The sequence below is a fragment of the Ictalurus punctatus genome, chromosome 11 (assembly GCF_001660625.3).
Source record: "Ictalurus punctatus breed USDA103 chromosome 11, Coco_2.0, whole genome shotgun sequence".
NCBI classification, from domain to species: domain Eukaryota; kingdom Metazoa; phylum Chordata; class Actinopteri; order Siluriformes; family Ictaluridae; genus Ictalurus; species Ictalurus punctatus.
This window is the reverse complement of record NC_030426.2, coordinates 21590481-21613666: the sequence shown is the minus strand read 5'-3', so window position 1 is coordinate 21613666 and position 23186 is coordinate 21590481. Positions and strand designations below refer to the sequence as shown.

At 40.2% G+C, this 23186-nt stretch overlaps 1 protein-coding gene and 1 long non-coding RNA gene across 3 annotated transcripts; one reads left to right on the top strand and one right to left on the bottom strand.

Annotated features, from left to right (window-relative positions):
• The first annotated feature begins 312 nt into the window (after positions 1-312).
• uap1 (UDP-N-acetylglucosamine pyrophosphorylase 1) lies at positions 313-23186 on the top strand. 2 transcript variants are annotated; one of them, XM_017479788.3, is made up of 11 exons: positions 314-477; positions 3484-3776; positions 4808-5012; positions 7622-7797; positions 9782-9954; positions 17547-17740; positions 18163-18303; positions 18643-18831; positions 20423-20464; positions 21630-21696; positions 22415-23186. In XM_017479788.3, the coding sequence occupies exons 2-11, from the start codon at positions 3500-3502 to the stop codon at positions 22505-22507; spliced, it is 1557 nt and encodes a 518-aa protein (XP_017335277.1). In that variant the 5' UTR covers positions 314-477; positions 3484-3499; the 3' UTR covers positions 22508-23186. The 2 variants fall into 2 exon arrangements, with proteins under 2 accessions (XP_017335278.1, XP_017335277.1); XM_017479789.3 differs by lacking the exon at positions 20423-20464 and having other exon boundaries at positions 313-477.
• Positions 20001-20152, bottom strand: LOC128634003 (uncharacterized). The gene is made up of 2 exons (XR_008397170.1): positions 20093-20152; positions 20001-20031 (listed from the first exon to the last, which is right to left on the bottom strand). It is a non-coding gene; the product is annotated as an uncharacterized LOC128634003 (long non-coding RNA).

The window sequence follows — 23186 nt, the reverse complement described above, 5'->3', positions numbered from 1 at the left end:
CGTTATATGAACTTGACTACGTCATTCTTTCTAAAAATTCAAAGCTAAGGTTTTCATTCTCATTCGGTGGATAGATTTTATATCTCTGTTATGACAAAGTTGTAAGTTATTATTAAAGATATAAGCAGAAATTGCGCTATTTTCGATTTTATATATTACGTCAGTTTCCTGCTGCAGTGTTATTGGCTGGTAGTGTCCCTCTCTCCATGCTGTGATTGGCTAATATTTCACACTCGATTTTATCAGCCAATCACAGAACAGGAGGCGGGATTTGTTGGCATTACGGGCGGCGGCGCTGAAAGTTTGCTGGGTGCTTCTTCGGTGCCACGTCAAGTGACGGAAACGGGAGGCGGATTGGGCTCGGGCTCGGGGGCGGAGGCGGAGGAGCTGTAGTAGAGACGTATCCGGGAGTCTGTCGTTAGAAAGAGAAACGCGTTGAGAGCGAGAGACCGAGCGACCTCTGCAACTGTACACGAGGTAAGAATATTATTCATCAGTCCTTGTGTGATTTAGCTTGGAAAATCATTTCTTTGCTTCGAGAGCACATGGCTCTTCCTGCAACACACACACACACACACACACACACACACACACACACACACACACACACACAGAGTATTGTTTACTTGGAGCATAACATGAAAACTGAAATATAACCTATCAAATAATCTTTGATTTGGATGAACTTGTGTGTTCTCTCTCTCCCTCTCCCTACCTACATCTCTCTCTCTCTCTCTCTCCCTCTCTCTCTCTCTCCCTCCCTCTCTCTCTCTCACTACCTACCTCTCTTTACATCTCTCTCTTTCTCTCTCTCTCTCTCTCTCTCACTACCTACCTCTCTCTACATCTCTCCCTCTCTCTCTCTCTCTCGCTCTCTCTCTCCCTCCCTCCCTATTTCTCTCTACACCTCTCTCCCTCTCCCTACCTACCTCTCTCTACACCTCTCTCCCTACCTATCTCTCTCTCTCCCTCTCCCTACCTACCTCTCTCTACACCTCTCTCCCTACCTATCTCTCTCTCTCTCTCTCTCTCTCTCTCTCCCTCTCCCTACCTATCTCTCTCTACCTCTCTCTCTCTCTCCCTCTCCCTCTCCCTACCTACCTCTCTACATCTCTCTCTCTCTCTTTCCCTCTCCCTACCTATCTCTCTCTCTCTCTCTACATCTCTCTCCCTCTCCCTAACTACATATCTCTCCCTCTCCCCCTCTCCCTACCTACCTCTCTACATCTCTCTCTCTCCCTCTCCCTACCTATCTCTCTCTACATCTCTCTCTATCTATCTACCTCTGTCTCTCTCTATGTATCTATCTACCCCTCTCTCTATCTATCTACCTTTCTTTCTGTCTTTCTCTCTCTGCCTACCCACCTACACATCTCTCTCTATCTATCTATCTATCTACCTCCTATCTACCTACCTCTCTACCTTTTTCTCCCTCTCTATCTCCCTCTCTTTCTCTCTGTCTATCTCTCTCTGTCTGTCTCTCTCTCTCTCTCTCTCTCTATCTACATCTTTCTCTCCATCTATCTACTGCTCTCTCTCTATCTATCTATCTATCTACCTACCTCTCTCTCTTTCTACATCTTTCTCTATCTATCTATCTACCTCCCACTCTCTCTACATCTCTCTCTATCTACATCTATCTATCTATCTATCTATCTATCTATCTATCTGCCTCTCTCTCTTTCTACATCTTTCTCTATCTATCTATCTACCTCCCTCTCTCTACATCTCTCTCTAGCTACCTCTTTCTCTATCTATCTATCTATCTATCTATCTATCTATCTTTTATTAGTAAAGATGTAAACACTGCTTGTTCAGTGTTAATGCCACCACACCTGTTTGTTTATCTAATGCATTCCTTGATCTATGGTCACCTAGTCAACAGGCCACGCCCCTGACAGCAGTGTTATTAGAATGCCTAAGTTTGATCATGCCCCTCGATACCAGCGGAATTTACTTAGCTCATGCCCTTGACAGCAGTGTTAACTGAAACCATTGAGTGCCAGTTTTAGTTACGTTTCATTCATTGTCGTAATAAAATATAGGCTTCATATTAGATTTAGACACACTGTGTCTTTGTACCTGTTTAATTCTCAAATCTGATTGGTCAAGAGTATAGCTCAGACAGTACATATACATTTATTCATTTAGCAGACACTTTTATCCAAAGTGACTTACGAATGAGGAAATACAAGTGATACAGTAGTAGCTGGAATTCTTATCACATGTTGATATTTATGCGCTGGTTCTAATATGTAACCGCTCATTCACAAGGACTTGTGTGGTGGACGCTCTACATAATCTAAGTCTCAGCCATCCATTTTCTATTCCGCTTATCCTACAGGGTCGCGGGGAATCTGGAGCCTATCTCCTGGAGCATGGGGCACAAGGCGCGGTATACCCTGGAAGGGGTGCCAATCCATCGCAGGGCACCCTAAGTCTCATATTATAGAGTTAAAAAAAGAAAAGCATATAAGTGTTTATATGATGAAACATTCTGTAAATTTCTGTAAGTCTCTAGTGTTTTATTTATTAGTGCTTTGTAACAGTCTCAGGCGCTCTCTCGCTCTCTCTCTCAGGCGCTCTCTCTCTCTCTCTCTCTCTCTCTCTCTCTCTCTCTCTCTCTCTCTCTCTCTCAGGCGCCATCTCTCTGGTGCTCTCGCTCTCTTAGCTCACCTGTGGCTCAGGTGGTGGAGCAGGTTGTCCACTATTCGTAGGGTTGGTGGTTCGACTTTGTAGAACCACTAAGGTTAAAAAGCGCTTTATAAGTTCCGACACCATTTACCAACGTGTTCAGGACTGAGGACTTTCCAGCTTCTCTGTAACAAGTTGTGTTTTTTTTTTTTGTCTTACTAAATTGAAAGAAGAGGAAAAAGAAACGAGGCTAGGGAATGAACGACTGTTTTATAGCGACTGTATTGTAAGTGATAATAGGAACTAGCTTGTTGCTTTAAATATGGCTATAAAATGGTAAAAACGTGGCATTTTGTTAATTAAGAAATGTAAAAAAAAAAAAAAGTAATTGATGGCAAACTGCTGTCATATAAGAGGAGTAAAACACTTCGGAACCTGCTGTTATAGGAAAATAATCAACTTTGGGGTGGGAACAGTAACTATTTATTATTATTATTATTATTATTATTATTATTATTAATGTTTTAACAATTTATTATGAGTTCTGGTCAAAATGATTGCCTCAGAATTTCCTTATGGACCTGCATGATAACTGTATACATGTGAAAATCTTGCTATAACTGGTTGTCTCATTGAAGGTCAAAATAATCTTCTGCCTCGCTAGTAGTTTCCTTAAACAGCACATAAACACAGTACTTGGTTCTCATAAAAACCAGAGTAATAAAGGCGTGTGCTTGTCAGGAACTCAACATCATTGTTTAACCTTATCAGTACTCGTGCCTTCATATCCTGTATAAAGATATTCGTATCTGTAGTTATATCTTCATGTGTCCTATTTTATTCTTGCAGATTTCACCCTGCGAACATGGAGACTGGTAAACTGGTTCAGAGGCTAGCTGAGGCTGGCCAGTCTCATCTGCTGCAGTTCTGGGACCAGCTGAGTCCGGACCAACAAGCAGAGCTGGGTCCAGAGCTTGAGGCTATGAACTTCCAGGAGATCAACACCTTCTTTAAGAAAGCCATGGAGACCTCTGATCAGACCACGCAAGAGAAGGTGGACAGCAGGATGGAGGCAGTGCCGCGTGATGTTCTTGGCAGCGTGACACGTGATCACGAGTCTATCGAAGCGTGGAGAGACGAAGGTTAGTTTGCGATTCCTTGACCCAGGTTTCAGATCAGCAGCATCTTTTAGTAATGAAGGATTTAGGACCAGCATTATGTTTTTGTTTTTTCTTTTAATATAAATCTAGCGGGCTGGTCATGTTACTGATGAGTCTTTTGCTGATGGGTGGAAAAACACTGATTTACCAGGATTACTTCTGATCCATCTTTCAGTTTGGACAGCACGTTCAGGGCGAGAAACATCTGGTCCTAGTTAGAACTGACGTAACTGGTGTCCTCTTGTTTTTATGAGGTCATTCGGCATTGTCAGGACTTAATCACCCCATATTTTTACTAAAGTTCAGACAGTTTCCATTTCCCACCCAACATGATTACCCAACTTGTGTGTGTGTGTGTGTGTGTGTGTGTGTGTGTGTGTGTGTGTGTGTGTGTGTGTGTGTGTGTGTGTGTGTGTGTGTGGACAACAAGGGAGGATAAACTCGGAGCTCGAATGTATGCTAGAGGTTGAATATTACTAGGTTATGATGAACCTAACTGCAGTGTATATAAGATAAGTGCATGCCACATTATCAAGGCGTGTCTTCCTACAATTCATGACAGTTTATAGTATAGCGTTTATAGTAGTGATAAGCTGATTTATGAATCCAGTGAATGCAAGGTCCTTATTTGCATGTACAGTTGTTTTTTTTCTGGATTAATTAATTCCTGAACTGTATGATGTGTTTAAATGACACCATAATTAGACCCTAAAGATAAGATTATGGCTTCTTCAGAATTGTACTAAAGACAAGCTCTACAAAACGCCATCCTTGTAAAGTTATAATTTAGCGAATGTAATACCGTCCCCTCCTTTCAAACCCATACGTCTTCAGTTTACTGCAAAAACAAATCAATTGGCCTTGCCGTTCCAATAGTTCCGGATGGGACTGTGTTTATTATCTCGTGCCTGTTGGTGAACGAACGCATCTTTGCGGTGTTTATAATTATCTAATGATACTTGGGAGCAGAAATGGTAAAAAAAAGTAACCTGAGCTCTCACTCATGTCTGCAGGTCTGCGATGTATATCTCAGAATAAAGTGGCAGTTTTGCTCCTGGCTGGAGGTCAGGGAACCAGACTTGGGGTCATGTACCCTAAAGGCATGTATGACGTCGGCCTGCCCTCGCACAAAACCCTGTTTCAGATCCAGGCCGAGCGTATCATCAGACTGGAGCAGCTCGCAAAGCAGGAGCATGGCACCGAGTGCTGCATCCCATGGTGAGGACAATATACAACATCTCAGTGTAGTTAGTTTAGAAAAGTTGATATTTTCAGTTTAAAATGGAGTAACGGTGGTCAAGTCCTGTACCAATTAGTATCCAAGTTGATTTTGGTTTTTAATAACCACAGCCTTTTTTTTTTTTTTTTTTTCTTTGCTCCAAACTTTTTTCACCAAACTCCCACAGAGCCATACTGTATCACTAGGAAGTGATAACATTTTGAATCACCCTGTAGAATGTGGGCTCAGTGAATTAAAACAATTTAGTTTTAGTCTTTTGTCAAAAGACTAATATAGTTTAGAATATTAGCTGACAGTGCTTTGCAAAAGTATTCACCCCCTTGGCATTTTTCCTGTTTTGTTGCCTTACAACCTGGAATTTAATGGATTTTGGTGGGGGGGGGGTGTATCATTTGATGTACACAACATGCCTACCACTTTGAAGATGCAAAAAAAAATTTATTGTGAAACAAACAAGAAATAAGACAGAAAACTTGAGGTAAGTCCCCCCCCCCCAGTTCAATACTTTGTAGAGCCACCTTCTACAATTGCAATTACAGCTGCAAGTCTCTTGGAGTACGTCTCTATAAGCTTGGCACATCTAGCCACTGGGATTTTTGCCCATTCTTCAAGGCAAAACTACTCCAGCTCCTTCAAGTTGGATGGGATCTGCTGGTGTATAGCAATCTTTGTCATACCACAGGTTCTTAGTTGGATTGAGGTCTGGGCTTTGACTAGACCATTCCACTACTTTTAAATGTTTCTTCTTAAAACACGCGAGTGTTGCTTTAGCAGTATGGTTAGGGTCATTGTCCTGCTGGAAAGTAAACCTCTGTCCCAGTCTCAAATCTCTGGATGACTGAAACAGGTTTCCCTCAAGTATTTACCTTTATTTAGTCCCATCCATCTTTCCATCAATTCTGACCAGATTCCCAGTCCCTTCCAATGGTAAAACATCCCCACAACGTGATGCTGCCACCACCATGATTCACTGTGGGGATGGTGTTCTTGAATGGGTTTTCACCAGACATAGCGTTTTCCTTGATGGCCAAAAAGCTCAATTTTAGTCTCCTCTGACCAGCATACCTTCTTCCATATGTTTGGGGAGTCTTCTACATGCATTTTGGCGAGCAGCAAACTTGTTTGTTTTCTTTTTTCTGGCCACTCTCCCGTAAAGCCCAGCTCTGTGGAGTGTATGGCTTAAAGTGGTCCTATGGACAGATACTCCAGTCTTCTCTGTGGAGCTTTGCAGCTCTTCCAGCGTCTCTTTGTTGCCTCCCTGATTAATGCCATCCTTACCTGGCCCGTGAGTTTTGGTGGGCGGCCCTCTCTTGGTAGGTTTGTTGTGATGCCATATTCTTTCCATTTTTTAATCATTGATTTAATGGTGCTCCGAGGGATGTTCAAAGTTTCAAATATTTTTTTTAGAACCCAACCCTGATCTGTACTTCTCCATAACTTTGTCCCTGACCTGTTTGGAGAGCTCCTTGGTCTTCATGGTGCCCCCTGCTCAGTGGCAGTCTCTGGGGCCTATCAGATCAAGTGTATATACACTGAGATCATGTGACTCTTAGATTGCACACCAGTGGACTTTATTGAACAAATTATGTGACCTATGAAGGTAATTACACCAGATCTTATTTGGGAGCTTCGTAGCAAAGGAGTTGAATACATACATATGGGGGAAAAAAATGTATTAAAAACGTAAGTTATTTTTTTAATTTCACTTCACCAGTTTAGACTATTTTGTGTGTCCATTACATGAAATCCAAATGAAAATTCCATTAAAATTACAGCTTGTAATGCAACAAAATAGGAAAAATGCCGTGGGGTGAATACTTTTGCAAGGCACTGTATATAGGATGTTCTATCTCACTGCATAAATATGACTTTAAAACGTCATCCGATTTCATCAAAATTCTAAAGGGTTCACAAACTTTCAAGCACCACTGTAAATCACTGCTGTCAGAGCTGCTGTTATGGAAAATGAATCGACGCTTTCTGACCAATCGAAATGTAGCGTTCCACAGAGACAGTAAACGAAATTACAAAATAAATCTCTACTGTAGTCATAACGGTTTGTAGCTGGCTGGAGAAAGTTTTAAGGAAAAAAACCCGTAAATCGCATGCTTCATTGATTGCACCAGCTATTATTCTCTTCTTTTTTTTTTCTTCTTCTTCTTAAAAACTCCCCAGCAGGGAGGCTGTGAGAGATGTAGTAGAGGTAGAAATGAAGCTAACGTGCTAGCAGCATGCTGTCCTGAAGGAAGTAGGCCGGACCTGATTTATGTGTGTCTTTCCCCTGATGATTTCTGAACAGCCCCAGTTAAAACCTAATCACGTGTACATGATAATGTATCACACAAAATGACCCTCTATCACACAAAAAAACCATTCAGTCGTGTGTTAGAAATAATTAAGCCGTCCAGGTATGCTTTGAACGAAGAAATATATGTTTAGTAGCATGTAGGCTAATGATTTGTTATCACTATCTGTCACGTACTTAATGTAGAGGTTTGAAATGCCTTTCCTCTGTGATTGTTGCGCACACACACACACCCTAAAGTGTGTAGGAAATGACCGTTTCTGGCTTGATTTTTCATGTTAGGTACATTATGACGAGCGGCAGAACAATAGAGGCCACTGAAAATTTCTTTTCCAAGCACAAGTACTTTGGCCTGAAGAAAGAGAACATCATATTCTTCCAGCAAGGCATGCTTCCTGCCATGGACTTCAACGGCAAGATCATACTCGAAGGCAAAGGCAAACTCTCCATGGCTCCAGGTGAAGTTTCAGAATAGTCCGACTGTTCCTCTGAGCTAAACTCTACTTTTTACACTGCCTTACATAAGTTTACACACACACACACACACACACACACACACACCCACCTGCACACCCTGAACTTTTCAACACCGTGTTGTGTTTCAACCTGGAATTGAAGCATAGAGTATTTTACCATTTGTTGTACACAATATGTCTGACATTTAAGGATACTAAATTTTTTTTTTATTGTGGCACAAAGGTTAATTATACCAACCCCCCCCCCCCCCCCCCCCCCCGGACATTTGGTGTTTGCACAAGTATTCACTCCGTGAGTCATAATACTTCAGTCATTGGTCTTTGCTTCTGTACTTAAGTACTGTTTGGTAGCTGTGTACTTTACTCGAGTGTTACTGAAATCGAACACTTGTACTCTTACCGCAGTAAGTAGTCTACTGTTTGTTTTACTTTTAAGGTAGGTCTTAAAAGGTCTAAAGGTCTTGTCCGGTATGCAAATTCTTTCAGGACTGTGCTACCTAGAAACCTACAGTATATACAGAACTTGCTTGGTCGCTACATGCTAAACTGAGGTTTATAGTAAGATTATAGTGGTATATTTTTGTGTTTTGGCAACTGCATTCTCAGTAATTAATTATATTACAAACTGTGACTCAGACACTGAGATATGACACTATGATGAATGCAAGCCGGTTTAATAGCAGCTAAGTAGCCAGTTAGTTAATTAGGATGGTAAGAGGCCAAATTTTCAGTCAACTGAGATGAAAGCTTGCACTCGATTCGGATTAGTGGCCTGTGTAACTAGGATTTTTGATTGCGTCGTTTTTAGAAAGATGATGTATTTTGGGGGACAGTACCGCTGATCCATCATGCCGATAAGTTCCAGTTTTGATTCATCGCTCCACCGAACAGAATCCTAAAACCCTGTGACTTATTATGATTTTGAGCGACTTTTCTCGTGCTTTTGGGTCAGTACTGGTGTACGTCTTGGAGTTCTGGCATGGAAACCTTCTGCGTTTAGTACGCCCCATACTGTGCTCACTGAAACCACAGTGCCTGTTGCCACCAAGTCTTGCTGCAGGTCTGTTGCAGTCACTCAAGGGTTCTTCACGACCTGCCTTCTCAGTAGTCTGGTTACAGCCTTTGCTGGCTTCCTTTTTTTGCCCCGTCTAGGTATTTAATATATTTTCTTTCCCAGCCAGTTCAGGTATTTTATACGTTTTCTGCCTCTAGCCAGCTCAGTTATTTCATGTGTTCCAGCTCAAGCACACCTGGTGCAAATAATGAAGCCCTTGATTCGTTGTATCAGGTGTGCTTGAGACAGCACCTGTTTTGCATATTTGTGCTGTTGCGAGGGATTCTGTTCAGAGGGATGAATCATTTTGAAGTCATTATAAGTTGCATATTCAGTTGAATTTGGGGAAACCACTTCGTTGTGTTGAACTATTTCAATCACTTTTGTTTGATTTGTTCATTCCAAACAGCTGAAAGTCTGTACATGTTGACGATAAACCTGATTTGCAATGGGGGTTGAATCATTTTGATTGCAACTGTGTAGGTTTTTGTGTGTGTGCTGTTTACTCATTTATTTATCTATGAACTATTTGTTCAACGGTAAAGACGTTGTAATACTGATCGGAAGGTTGTGAAATCCCAGCACTGCCAAGCTGGTACTGCTGGGCCCTTGAACAAAGCCCTTAACCCTCAACTGCTCAGTTGTATAAACAAGCTAAATATTAGTTGCTCTGAATAATGGCATCTGCCAAATGCTTGAATGTAAATGATGGCTAAGGTGAGTTCAGTGAAAGGAGCCAAGTGACTTTTCATCTTATTGCCAAGTTCTTACAAGTTGAACTGGATGTCTTCGAGCACAATAGACATTAATCTCTGGTTCCGTCACCCTCCCAGATTTAGCATGACTTCCAAATTAGTCTCTAATGTAATTGTATAAAAATATTCACTTTATGAACCATTCTCGTTGATTCAGATGGCAATGGAGGACTTTACAGAGCGCTGGGGGTGTATAAGATCGTGGAGGACATGGAGAGAAGAGGAATCGGCTACATCCACATCTACTGCGTGGACAACATCCTGGTGAAGGTGGCCGATCCTGCGTTCATTGGGTTTTGTGTGCATAAGGGAGCGGACTGCGGTGCCAAGGTGAGCGACGATCAGCCGTCACACAGGCCATGCAAGTTCTCCAGGTCTACTTGATTATAACCTTATTATTTAATTATTAAATTATTAAAATTAAATTATTTAATTATTAAATAATTATCGACAGTATGAGTACATGCTTTCTGTTCTTGTACAGTCACAATCTCTGACCTTCCCATGCTGTGCAGTTCACAGTTTACTATTTAAATCTTTGTTTATTTCACTCTTTTTTTTTTTTTCTTTTTTCTTTTTTCAGTCTTTACTGTTTGCATTTGGGTGGGTTAACGATCTAGGATAGTGGAAGATTCTTCAGATTTTACAAAAGCGTCCTCAACATGACCAAGCTGTACACATGACGAGATGAATCAAACGATCGTTTTAAAATGAAAATCGTGTTAAAATTGAACCAACCTCTCAAAGGAGATTTGGCAGTTTGGGCTCTGGAACTGGCACTGTGAGTGAGTTTGAGAGGAGTGTTTGACAATTTAGTGTATGAACGCACAACACGTAAAACCTTGACTAGGATGGTCTACAACAGCAGAAGACCACGTGCACTTCTGTCAGCCAAGGCCAGGTATTTCAGGCTACAGTGGGCACAGGCTCACCTAAGCTAGACAGATGAAGATTAGAAAAAGACCAGATTACGGTTTTCCACCAGCAGCTGTCCAGTTTCGCCGAACCTACGTCGACTGTAGACACAGATTCCTGTTCTCGGCTGAGAGGAGTGGAAATCGATGTTGTCTTCTGCAGTTGTAACCCATCTGCCTCAAGCTTCGGCATGTTGTGCGTTCTGAGATGCTTTTCTGCTGATTACGGTTGTAAAGAGTGCTTATTTAACTCACCAAAGACTTCCTGTTAGCTCAAAGCATTCTGGTCATTCTCCTCTGACCTCTCTCATCAACAAAGCGCTTCCACCCGGAGAACTACCACACACGATGTTTTTTTGCACCATTTTGTTGTGTGTGTGTGTGAAAATCCCAGGAGATCAGTAGTTTCTGAAATACTCAAACCAAGCCCATCTGACACCAACACCCATGTCATACTCTCGGTTCCTAGTTGTTTCTCAGCGCCGTATTTTCATTATTCCTGTGAGATGTTAGCCGTTGTCTGCTGTGCCGATGTCACAGGAGGACATTGATAGTGCGGTTCCAATGGTGTTTAATATGAGAGAAATTTCAGCTACCTCAAACATGAGTTCTCACGGTCAGCCTTTACTGTAAAACCAAAGAGCAGGAGCTTTTGAAGCTCTGGAGCTTGTTTTCTGGAGCACCGTTTTCCAGCGACGTTCAACGTCGTATTAATGATGATTTAAGCGTAGAAGTAGTTGAGACGTTGGTGACTCAAAGATTCAAAATGCAACGCAGCAATACAACGGCGTTGCACTGGCAGAGACTCGGCTCGGCTAGTTAGTGATCTGCGAGATGATTAGCGCGATGGTGTTGGCCGCAGTATTAGCGTGGACGTTAAAGCCTCGGAAGCTGATCTGTTGGAGCAGGGTGTATAGGTGAGGAGCTGAAACAAGTGCCAAGTCCCACAGGTATCACTATCGGAAAGTAGTTGAATAGCATTGTGGGTTAATGTAGGAAACCACACAACATCTTGGACGCCACTGGAGATGTTCATTATAAAGCTGTTCAGGGTAGACCAGCTAGTTAGTTACCAGTTAATAACCAGTTTTTCCAGGTATCTAGCTAGCCTGGTAATGTAACCGAATTAATGCAACACCGTGACGTTCACATATCTTTTGTAGTCACATAGTAAATGCACTGCACTAGTGATTAAAACCCTGCTTTTCTACTAGACACTGTTGTGGCTCACAAAAACTGATCATTTTAATTAGGATGTTCAATGGACTGGAGTACATCCCATATAGGGTGTATTCAGTTCATTTTCGTTCGTATAGCACGTTTAACAATGGACGTGGTCACAGCAGCTTTACAGAAATCCGGATACGAAAAACGTTCTATTGAATTAAAAATGCCCAGTGTTTCCAGGATTTGCTCCAGATCCACCGCTTCTCTGACCTAGTGGTTCATGAAGATGAATGAGCGAGCGAAAGAATTCATTCGTCTTAGTTATTTGTATGCTCACTCCAATCTGGCAACCCTGATTTTTATAGAACCACCTCTATTTACTCAAAGTAAAATATTGCTGAACTTTATTACAAAAATAAACAGTACTGACTGTACCATGAAAATGTTTTTTTTTTTTTAATGGAATAAATATTAATGTACATCATCTATTAATAAATATTAAAGTAAATAAAAGATACGCATGCAAACAACCAAAAATAGCAACAAAAATAGAGAAATCCAAAATGAATCAAAAAACACTTCAAATAACACGACAAAATTTGCCAGTGATAGTTTTTATTCCCGCTTCTTGAGGCCGTTCTCGTGCTGCGTAATGACGGCGGATCCTTCTCAGACGCTCCCGCAGCGGACGCTTTCGGGAAAAACTGTGTAGCTTTTCGCACATAACCGATAGTTCCAGCAATCTGTTATCGGTGCCGATTAATCTACCTCTACGCTCCTCCCCCGCAAAAAAAAAAAAAAATGCATCTGTCTTAATTAAAAGCAAGTTTTGTGCTTTAACTAATGATCCACCAGTTGTATGAAGTCCTGTTTCCATTTTCCAAGCTTGCTAGTGAACCTGAAGCCTGGTCTGGTCTAAAAAGAAAGACACAAAGAACCCTGCATCCTTTCTGAGGCTCACTAGATGGGGCAATTTCTTACTAAAATGAGTTTTTGTGAAGACCAAGATGTTTTTGTAATTGCTAGGGTTCCTCTGTATTTTTTTTTTAACTGTTAGTCTCAACTACTAGCTCTGCAAGGTCACGTCGCGCTTCTCCTCAGTCGGATTAAGTTTAGTAGGCAACGTGTATGAGAAATAGTTTCTAGAAAGATGGTACATTTATCCTGTATACTTGTAATTTTTGACACCTTAGAAAGAAGTACTAGGCAACCTATAACAGGTTCAGAAGATAAAGATATTTACTGAAAAGAACACCGCAATAGTCCTACAGGAAAGGATTTCAGCACAACAATCAAGATTAGCCCATGATATTATCTTTCTTTTCATTTCTCGAGGCAGTTAATCAGTGCTTCCGCTGCTTGGATGTGGACCCAAAATGTCTGAAATGTAACAAATTCTCACCAAGTGGTGAACATCTGCTAGCCAAAGCATCGAGTTATTGACAAAACATCTGGAAAGAAATGAACATCATGGTCCTTGCTTCCATTTTGAATGGCGTAGATCTTTGGCGAGGTTAATACCTTGTCTATAGGAACAGGAAATTGTTCTCTTTGTGATTCTGAAGGAAGGAAAATGTTTCCAGATGACTTCTCTGACCACAACTCTGATTAGATTACTCGAATTAAGCCTTCATTAGTTTCTACACCCCAGTCATTTTCACATTCCCTTTCACCACATCTCTCCTCATTTGTCCTTTAGCCGTGTCTTGCGAAAGCATTCGCCACGTCATCGAAGAACGTCGTAAAACACTTGGCCAGATTTTGGCTCCGCGAAAGACAAATCTGTTTTCTTTCTCTGTGGTTGGCGCAGATGCTTCTAGGTCGTTCTTGTATATCGCAGTGAAGCAGGCAGGAAAATTGTCCTGACTTGTGAAATATGAAAATGTCACAAGTGAAAAGCACAGTTTGTTTTTGTTTTTCTTCTTCTGTGGCCTTAATGGATTTTGTTTAAAAAAAAAAAAAAAAAAAAAAAGTTCACAAAAATACTCTGCTCTCATGGACCTCAGACAATTGCAAACAAAACACAGGTTTGTCAAATAATTAAATATAGGTGTAGAACAATTATTGGCACCACTATGAATTCATATATGAGAAAAATATCTTAAAAAAAAAAAAAAAGAGAGAGAGAAAGTATATTCCCATTTATGTTTTACATTTTTTTTAGTACACCTGCATGACTCGGAACAGGAAACTGTTCAACCATAACTTCCTGTTTCACAGGGGTATAAATATGAGGTAATACGTGGGTCAAATTCCTTTAGTCATTCATAACAGTGGGTAAGACCAAGGAATATAGCTGTGATGTGCAGCAAAAGGTTGTTGAGCTTCACACAATGGGAAGTGGCTATAAGAAAATAGCACAAGCATTGAAAATGCCCATTTCCACCATCAGGGCAATAATTAAGAAGTTCCAGTCAACTGGAAATGTTATGAATCAACCTGGAATTGGACGTGTGTCTATACCGTCTCAACGCACTGAAGAGGATGGTTTGAGTGGACAAAAAATCTCCAAGGATCACCGCTGGAGAATTGCAGAATTAAGTTGTGTCTTGGGGTCAGAAAGTCCCCAAAACTACAATCTGAAGTCACCGACATCACCACAAGTTGTTTGGAAGGGTTTCAAGAAAAAAGCCTCTACTCTCATCCAAAAACAAACTCGAGTGTGTTCAGTGTGCCGACACTACTGGAACTTCAAATGGGATCAGGTTCTATGGTCTACCAAAATAGAGCTTTTTGGTAATAAATAGCCATATGGAAAAGTACCTCATGGCCACGGTTAAATATGGAGGTGGCTCTTTAATGTTTTGGGGCTGTTTTTCTGCCAGAGGACCTGGACATTTTGTTAGGATACATGGCATCATGGACTCAAATATCAACAGATATTAAATAAAAACCTGACTGCCTCTGCCAGAAAACTTAAAATGGGTCATTGTTGGATCTTCCAGCAGGATGATGATCCAAAACATCATCAAAATCAACACAAAAATAATTTACTGACCACAAAATCAAGGTCCTGCCATGACCATCCCAATCCCCTGACCTGAAACACATATAAATCCTGTGTGGTGAACTGAAGAGGAGAGTCCACCAGCATGGACCTCGAAATGTGAAGGATCTGGAGAGGTTCTGTATGGAGGAACGCTCTCAGATCCCTTACCATGTATTCTCCAACCTCATCAGGCGTTATAGGAGAAGACTCAGAGCTGTTATCTTGGCAAAGAGAGGTAGCACAAAGTATTGACTAGGATGGCAATAATTGTTGCACGCCTATGTTTAACAAAGATTGTTTATTTTGATAAACCTGTGTCTCTATGATTTTTTTTTTTTTTAAAGAAAAGATCAAAAGGTTAAACAGTAAAGACCATTTTTCACAGCCTTCTTTGCTCATATTTACTGAGAGTGCCAATACAGCATTAGTGGAGGGCACTGCATTAAATAAATAAATAAATAAATGTCTAAATCAATTTGTTTTTGGATATTAGCTGATTTTTCTGCACAAATGCAGACTATTTCTTTGTAAACCAAATCAGATTTCTTTTCCATTTTAGTAATACAGTGAACAACCTTCAAATATACAAAACCTATAAAGTCTGAAAAGCTTTTTAAAGTGCTTTGAAAATCTGGGAAAAGTCTTTAAAAAAAAGTCTGTCGGGTTTTTATGAGGAAAGAGCACAAACCCTGGTGGCCATTATTGTTGAGCATTCTGTTCTGATTTCTGGTGAATAAAAACATGAATGGCTGTGAAAGTATGCACAGGAAAGTTTAGAGTTTAAAATGTTTATGACTCCTGGGTTCAGACTTGCACTAGTAATTAAACAGGCACTTTATGACTCGAACCCACCCACCCTTTGTAATTTGTAAACCATGCAGTTCGCATGGCTTTAACTCAATGTCTCCTCTTCCGATGCTAACCCATCATCAACCGAGAACTTGTAATTTGTTACTCCCAGAAGGATTGTGTTGGTTTTTTCCCCCCATCTATCCTTGTTTTAATTTAATGCAGATTCCAGGCATGGAGAGAAGTAGATGGAATTTCTAGTCAAAGACATATTTTGGCCTCAATAAAAGTGGCCTCAGTATGGCTGTAGAGGAAGAATACCTTTTTGTGTGTGTGTGTGTGTGTGTGTGTGTGTGTGTGTGTGTTTCCCAACAATGGTTGGAATATAGTATATTAGCTGAGACCTAATTACAATTCTACTTCCTCATGTTTAAGGCTACTTTCATGTATTTTTAGTCATAATTTAGTCCATTTGAATGGTGGGATTTCTTCTTCGGTGCCAAAAAGAACTCTAAACACACTCCGGTGTCGACCAAAGCAACTGGTCCCAGTGAGCTGGTCTGGGTCCGCTTCCAAGAGAAAGCTATATATATATTTAGTGAGAAAACGATTCAACTTTGAATCAACTCGACTGCAGGAAGTGAACAAAATGTACCATGTGTTCTGGTTTGCCGCAATTTTTATTTATTTATTTATTTATTTATTTATTTATTAAGACCTATAGAAATGCGTGTATTGGGATTATTTGGACCGACAAACCAAAAGAGAATAAACACAATAGCTGCGTTTACATGGACAACAATAATCCACTCTTAATCGGATTAAGACCATACTGTAATTAAGAAACTAGCATGTAAACAGCAATTTTTACTGACCTTAATCTAATTAAGGTCATAATCGAAGTAAGCAATAATCTAATTAAGACAGGTGGAGTACTCCTGTTTTAGTCGCATTATGGACGTGTATTACAGACATGTACACACCTTAATCACATTATGAACGTTGTGTGAGTTTTCACCGCATTTTGCGACAGGACACGATCACACACGGCAGTTTTACGTTTTACGGCGAACAAGAGAGTTCGGCTGCGTCCCAAATCGCATACTTTCCTACTATAGGCCTGTGGTGGGGAAAAATACATGTGTCTCGGCTACTATATAGACGGTAAGTACGCGATTTGGGACACACCCACCGCTTCAAGCAGTTGTCTATTTGCACGTACAGCATGACGAATAATTAACTGCACTTAAAGCGTTCGTAAAAATTTTTTTTTAAAAACACACAAAACTGTATACGGTCCCATAACGAAGACCACGTATGTTGATACGTGAAATTCTGGAGGGATGTCGGACGGCGTGGCGCGGTGACGTAATGACGCGAGCTGTTGATCTAGTTATGTTCTAGAACATGAGAGGAATATTCTAAAAGCGACTCATGTAAACACCTTAATCACATTATTATCTTACTCAGAGTAAGGTCAATAATTAGATTACTGCTGTCCATGTAAACGTAGTCAATGTTTTAAACTAGTCGGTAATGTAATTAGCGAATCATTTATTTAACACAGACTCGATGTTTCCCATTCTCAGGTGATTTTTGTGATTACTATGGCAAAGTTGTTGTTTTTTTTATCTCCTTTTCATTGTGTTATTTCTTTATTTCTGAAATATACAAATAGACAATATACAAATTTTTGCTTTTATGTTCATTTAAGTATGTGAAACATAACCAAAGCAACCAGCTAACGAAACAAAAGCATCAGTTTTGTCTTTAATTTATTTATTCATTTTCATATGGTTCTTTTACATGTGATTCTTTTACATGTGATTCTTTTACATGTGATTCTTTTACATGAGATTCATATTCATGAGATTCATATTCAAATGATACATTTTCATGTGATTCATTTACAAAAGCATCAGTTTTGCTGTTGGGAAACGAATAAGATCAGTTTAATTTTTCGAGAGAGAGAGTGTTCAGTGTGATGCTCGCTCTACTATTTAATCCACTTTGTGCTGTGATGCTTTTTCAAAACTCATCCGTGGATGTTTCTTCATTGGCAGGTGGTGGAGAAAACCAATCCGACCGAGGCAGTGGGTGTGGTCTGTAAGGTCGATGGGCGGTACCAAGTAGTAGAGTACAGCGAGATCACAATGGCGACAGCCGAGAAGCGCAGCGCCGACGGTCGACTCATGTTTAACGCCGGCAACGTGGCCAATCATTTCTTCACCCTTTCGTTCCTCAGAGACATTGTCAAGTGAGTGAATTGTCCGTTGTTTCTGCACAGTATGTTGCCTGGTTTGTTTGTTTTTTTTTCCTTTTTTTTTTTTTTTCCTTTTATTAATGTCACTTTGAATTCACTGAATGAGTATGAAATTCAGAATGTACGTTGTTGCTAGGCAACATATCTCTTTACCATGTTCAAACCGGAGTTTTATGAGCTGTTTCCAGTCAGTTTGCCATCTTGTAAATATTAAGCAGGACTGAATGGACTGAAACTATGAGGTAAAGGCGAGAAAGGAACATCTGCACTTTTAGTCTGGTATTTTAAACCCACAATGATTTTGCCAGACCTGCTCTCCCACTGTAATGTTTGTATGATCTTCTAATATGAAGAACATGTTTCTCTCTTCCCATATTTGTCTTTCTCTCTTGCCTTTTCGTCACTCTGTCTTTCAGTACCCATGAGCCTCAGCTACAGCACCATGTGGCTCGGAAGAAAATCCCCTACGTGGACACACGAGGCGAGCGGGTCAACCCCGACAAACCCAACGGAATCAAGATGGAAAAATTTGTGTTTGACATCTTCCAGTTTGCCAAGTTAGTGCCTGGGTTTTTTTTATTATTTATTTAATTTTTTTTTGTTCCATCAGTTTTTTTCCTTTCTGCTGTACCCGGTCTGAGTGGAATAAAAAGCTGTGGGTTGAAATACTGTAGGAAAATATAACATGCATGTCCTTCACTGTCGTTCATGCACTGATTTTAGTAATGCCTTACCTTTACACATAGAAGCATTAAGAAATACTTTCTGGCGCTGGAAGTGAGAGCAGTCGCAATATTGCGTCCATACCACTCACGACCATCTTTCACATTCTTCTGAAAATGACTTTTTGTGTATTTTGAAGTGTATTTCCTGACCTGTGTGTGTGTGTGTGTTAGGAGGTTTGTGGTGTACGAGGTGCTGAGAGAGGATGAGTTTTCTCCGCTGAAGAATGCGGACAGTCAGGATGGGAAAGACAATCCCACAACTGCACGCTATGCCCTCATGTCCCTGCACCACCGCTGGATCCTCAAAGCAGGCGGTCATTTCATAGATGAGAACGGAACCCCCGTGCCTGCTATACCCAGGTGAGCAGCGTGTTTTATTTATATAAATAAAATCTACATTTACCCCCTGTTTCTCTCTCTTACACACATTTATTTTGTTTATCTTTTCTATTATAATGTAGCATTATACACTGATATAAATGTCCTACCTAGTCATAGTCATACCGTTAATGTGATCTCATACTTGACCGTTTCTCTCCCAGGAGAACTGGTAAGTATACAGGATTGGATATTGATAGGACAGATAGATGGTAGTTACGATTATGATTATGTTCCCAGTTGTGGTATTTTAAGGTGTCGCGTATACCATTTAAAATGTACTGCTAAATATTTTTAAAAGGATTGTGTGTTTTAAACAACAAACAAGGAATGTGGGTAGTTTTACCTTGTTTCGATCAACTGATTAATCATGTTTGTCCTTGTGCGTGTGTATCGTGCGTCATTCTGTCCGCATCGGAGTGCTTGCGTGGATCTGAGGTTTGCGTTAGGGTTAAATACAGCTCTCGTTTGGGGGTCTGATTTAAAATCACTGTAGCGATGTCCTTAAACCAAATCATTTAATATGGTTACATAATGCATAATATCAATATTAATCCCATCATCCACTGAGATTTTAGCAACACCATAATAATAATAATAATAATAATAATAATAATAATAATAATAATAATTTTATAGCACCTTTCTCAAACTCCAGGTTGCTTTACAGTCCAAGCGCAAGCAAGTAACAAATCATCAAATACAAAACATGCAAACATCTGGTACAGCAAATATACACCTTATCATCACTTACAAACATTTTGTACAACAGGGAAACAACTAATTACCACATACAACCATCTTGCTGCTGGTCTGTGTGTGTCTGTGTGTGTCTGCCGCTAAGGTTAATAAAAGCGCTATATAAATGCAGACCATCTTATGCAACAAATGCAAGCATCTTATAAAACAAATAAACAAATACAAGCATCTTGTACAACAAATACAAATCTATTGTACAACAAATAAACAAATACAAACCCTATTGTACAACAAATAAACAAATACAAACCTATTGTACAACAAATAAACAAATACAAACCCTATTGTACAACAAATAAACAAATACAAGCATCTTGTACAACAAATAAACAAATACAAACCTATTGTACAACAAATAAAGAAATACAAGCATCTTGTACAACAAATACAAACCTATTGTACAACAAATAAACAAATACAAACCTATTGTACAACAAATAAACAAATACAAACCCTATTGTACAACAAATAAGCAAATACAAACCTACTGTACAACAAATAAACAAATACAAGCATCTTGTACAACAAATAAACAAATACAAACAGCTTGGACAGAAGATAAACAAAGACAGACGTGTTGTACAACAGATAAGCCTCACAGTTCCACAGGGTCATGTGTTGTACTCCAAGGTCATGACAGATTTGAATGCCACATTTCTCTTTACTCTGTCTTCACTGTATGTCCAGTGTTTTTTACAGGTTTTTTTTGTTTGTTTGTTTGTTGGTTTGTTGGTTGTTGTTTTTTTTTTGTTTGTTTTTGTTGTTGTTTTTTTTACCCTTATTCACATTTTTATTTCCTGTGTAACATTTCTAGACCTGGACCAGCAGGGGCACTCACACCTGATGGCAGCCAGAAGTAACTATTTCTGTGGTTCTATGGTAGTGCATGGTGATGGGGCTTTTCGCTTCTCTCCCTTTCTAGTTTAACAGCCAGTAGGTGATAGAGAATCCAGCTCAGGAGGTGGGGAGAGTTCGGCTCTCCTGATGTGCGGTAAAGGTTGGTATTCTCAACCTACTGCCCGTGACTTGTTCTCGTGCAGACAGTAGATGCTAACGGGCAGAATGGCGCATGCTGGGAAGAGGGCGCCAGGCATGTTTTGCAGTCGGTGTTGGCACGGCTCATTCGCTCGATCGCTACCATAACCGAACGGTGCTATCTTGCTAGCTCTTAATCAAGGTCTCTTTCCTGATCTCTTAACAGCTTAGTGATGGCAAGTGAAAGAACATTTCTTTTTAATCACCGGTAGAGTGGATGTCTGGAAATCATGTGAAATCATTGTTTATCTCTCTGAATATTCACGGGTGGACAAATCACTAGCCTGCGCTGGGACAAGCAGGTTCAATAGGCTGCGTTTTATAGCCATCACCAGAGAAAGAAAAATCTACTCCTTAATGACCTTCACAAAGCATGACTCCTTTTGATATGCATGTTTATATGTAACACACTCCAGTTGGGTCATGAAGTTCTCAGTGGAGCAAATGCTGTGGAATCGACTACGTCCCTGTAAACGTTAACACTATACACACTGACCAAGGAGCCAGTCTAGTTGGTCGGAACCGTTATTACTTGACACGTTGATTTGCACACGTATTCATAGACGGAATCCTTTCAGAATGAGGAATACGAAGAGATGTAGAAACGAATGCAGGACAAAAACCCTTCTACAACTCAAATGCCAGAACAACATGCATTTAAACACTTAAAAAAGTGGAGTACAAAAATAACGATTGGACATCACCTAGGACAGAGCGGCAAATTGGTGCTTCCGCGTGCCAAATGGGCTAGGTAATGAATGAACGATTTGTCCACCCTTGATACTGATACACGACCATTCGCTCAGTCATGAGTGCAGAGGTCTTTCCAATAACCAATGAATCCTTTTCTACACAGCGTGCTCAGATCTTTGTGATTGCTCCTCCTATTGACTGACTGACCTCTTTTTTTTTTTTTTTTTTTTCTTTTCTTTTCTTTCTTCATTTTCTTTAAAGTTGAAATGATTTGAACCCTCTGTATTTTACAGTCTGAAGGATGGAACTGACCTTCCAATCAAATGTGAGATCTCGCCGCTCGTGTCCTATGGAGGAGAGGTAAGAAAATTCCTCCGACTTCATTCATAAAAAAAAGTGCCGCATGGGGCTGTTCTACAGGAAATTCACACCTGATGTTGCAACTTGTAAGCAACATTTAGTGTTTGGTGGGGCACACGGTAGCTTAGTGGTTAGCACGTTCGACTCACACCTCCAGGGTCGGGGGTTCGATTCCCGTCTGAGTTTGCATGTTCTCCCCGTGCTGCGGGGGGTTTCCTCCGGGTTCTCCGGTTTCCTCCCCCAGTCCAAAGACATGCATGGTAGGCTGATTGGCATGTCCAAAGTGTCCGTAGTGTATGAATGTGTATGTGAATGTGCCCTACGATGGATTGGTACAGTCCAGTATGTACCCCACCTTGTCCCCCATGCTCCCTGGGATAGGCTCCAGGTTCTCTGCGACTCAGTAGGATAAGCGGTATAGAAGATGGATGGATGGATTTAGTGTTTGAAAGCGATGCTGCTTCTGAGGCATCTGTTTGGTGTGAATTGGACTTTTCTTAACATCTTTGAGTCCAGGCATATTATTTACTTAATTAGTTCAAATACTAATTAAATAATATTTAGTTAACTTAAAGCACATCATTCAGTACCTACAGTGATACTGGTGTATGGTGTGTAGTGACAGATGAGAAATGTACGCATATCTGGCTGTATCGTGAGAGTTTAAGGGTTTCAAGTCTTTGCAAGTAACTAACGGGACATTTTTGTCGATGCACAGGGACTGGAGAAACTGGTGAGGGGTAAAGAATTCCACCCAGCGCTGATCATCGACGAGAATGGAATCCACGAGCATGTGAAAAACGGACTGTGAGCCGCAAACTCGACATCCGAAGACCACACGGAAGCCGTTTCCCCTCCTTCCTCCCTCTTCCTATCAGGCTGGGAGTAAATGTGACATTCTAGTGCAATAAGATGAAGGAAAAAGGCCTTCAGGGGCCTCATGTAATCCAAATCAATCTATTTATTTTTCAAAACGTATTTTTATATAAATGCTTGTTTTTGTCTTCGAATAGGAACATGCATGGTAATTAATTTATATGAATGTGTTTACTAGAAGAATGAATGTAATGTTATATAATGTCATTAGAATGGTACATTGGTTAATCTGTATGATGATCAGGACCAGGGCTTTTTTTTTTTTTTTTTTTTTTTTTTATAAAATCCAGCCTTTGTTCATACCACAAAACACGTAGACATTCCTCAGGACCCTGAGAAACTGAAATTCAATAGCGGATGCTTTCTATACCACATTCTACACCTTCACAGCACCACACACATTACGCAGTGTACGTACTTTGCGTTATACAATGAAGAGCGGATAGTAATGAATAGCAGTAAAACACTTTATGAAGACTTTACTTGATGAACATGTTCATGAACAAATCGAACAGAACGGAGACGAATCAATTTCTAAGATACTGTAACTAATGTCAATATTTTCAACAAAAAAAAAAAAGTAAAATAAATACTTTCTAAATTGTTTATGAAAA

Bases quoted from the DNA above. Each gene is read 5' to 3' on its own strand.
- uap1 (XM_017479788.3), top strand. From the start codon at position 3,500: ATGGAGACTGGTAAACTGGTTCAGAGGCTAGCTGAGGCTGGCCAGTCT. The intron at 5,013-7,621 runs GTGAGGACAATA...TTTTCATGTTAG, and splicing joins ACCGAGTGCTGCATCCCATG to GTACATTATGACGAGCGGCA. The intron at 18,304-18,642 runs GTTAGTGCCTGG...TGTGTGTGTTAG, and splicing joins GACATCTTCCAGTTTGCCAA to GAGGTTTGTGGTGTACGAGG.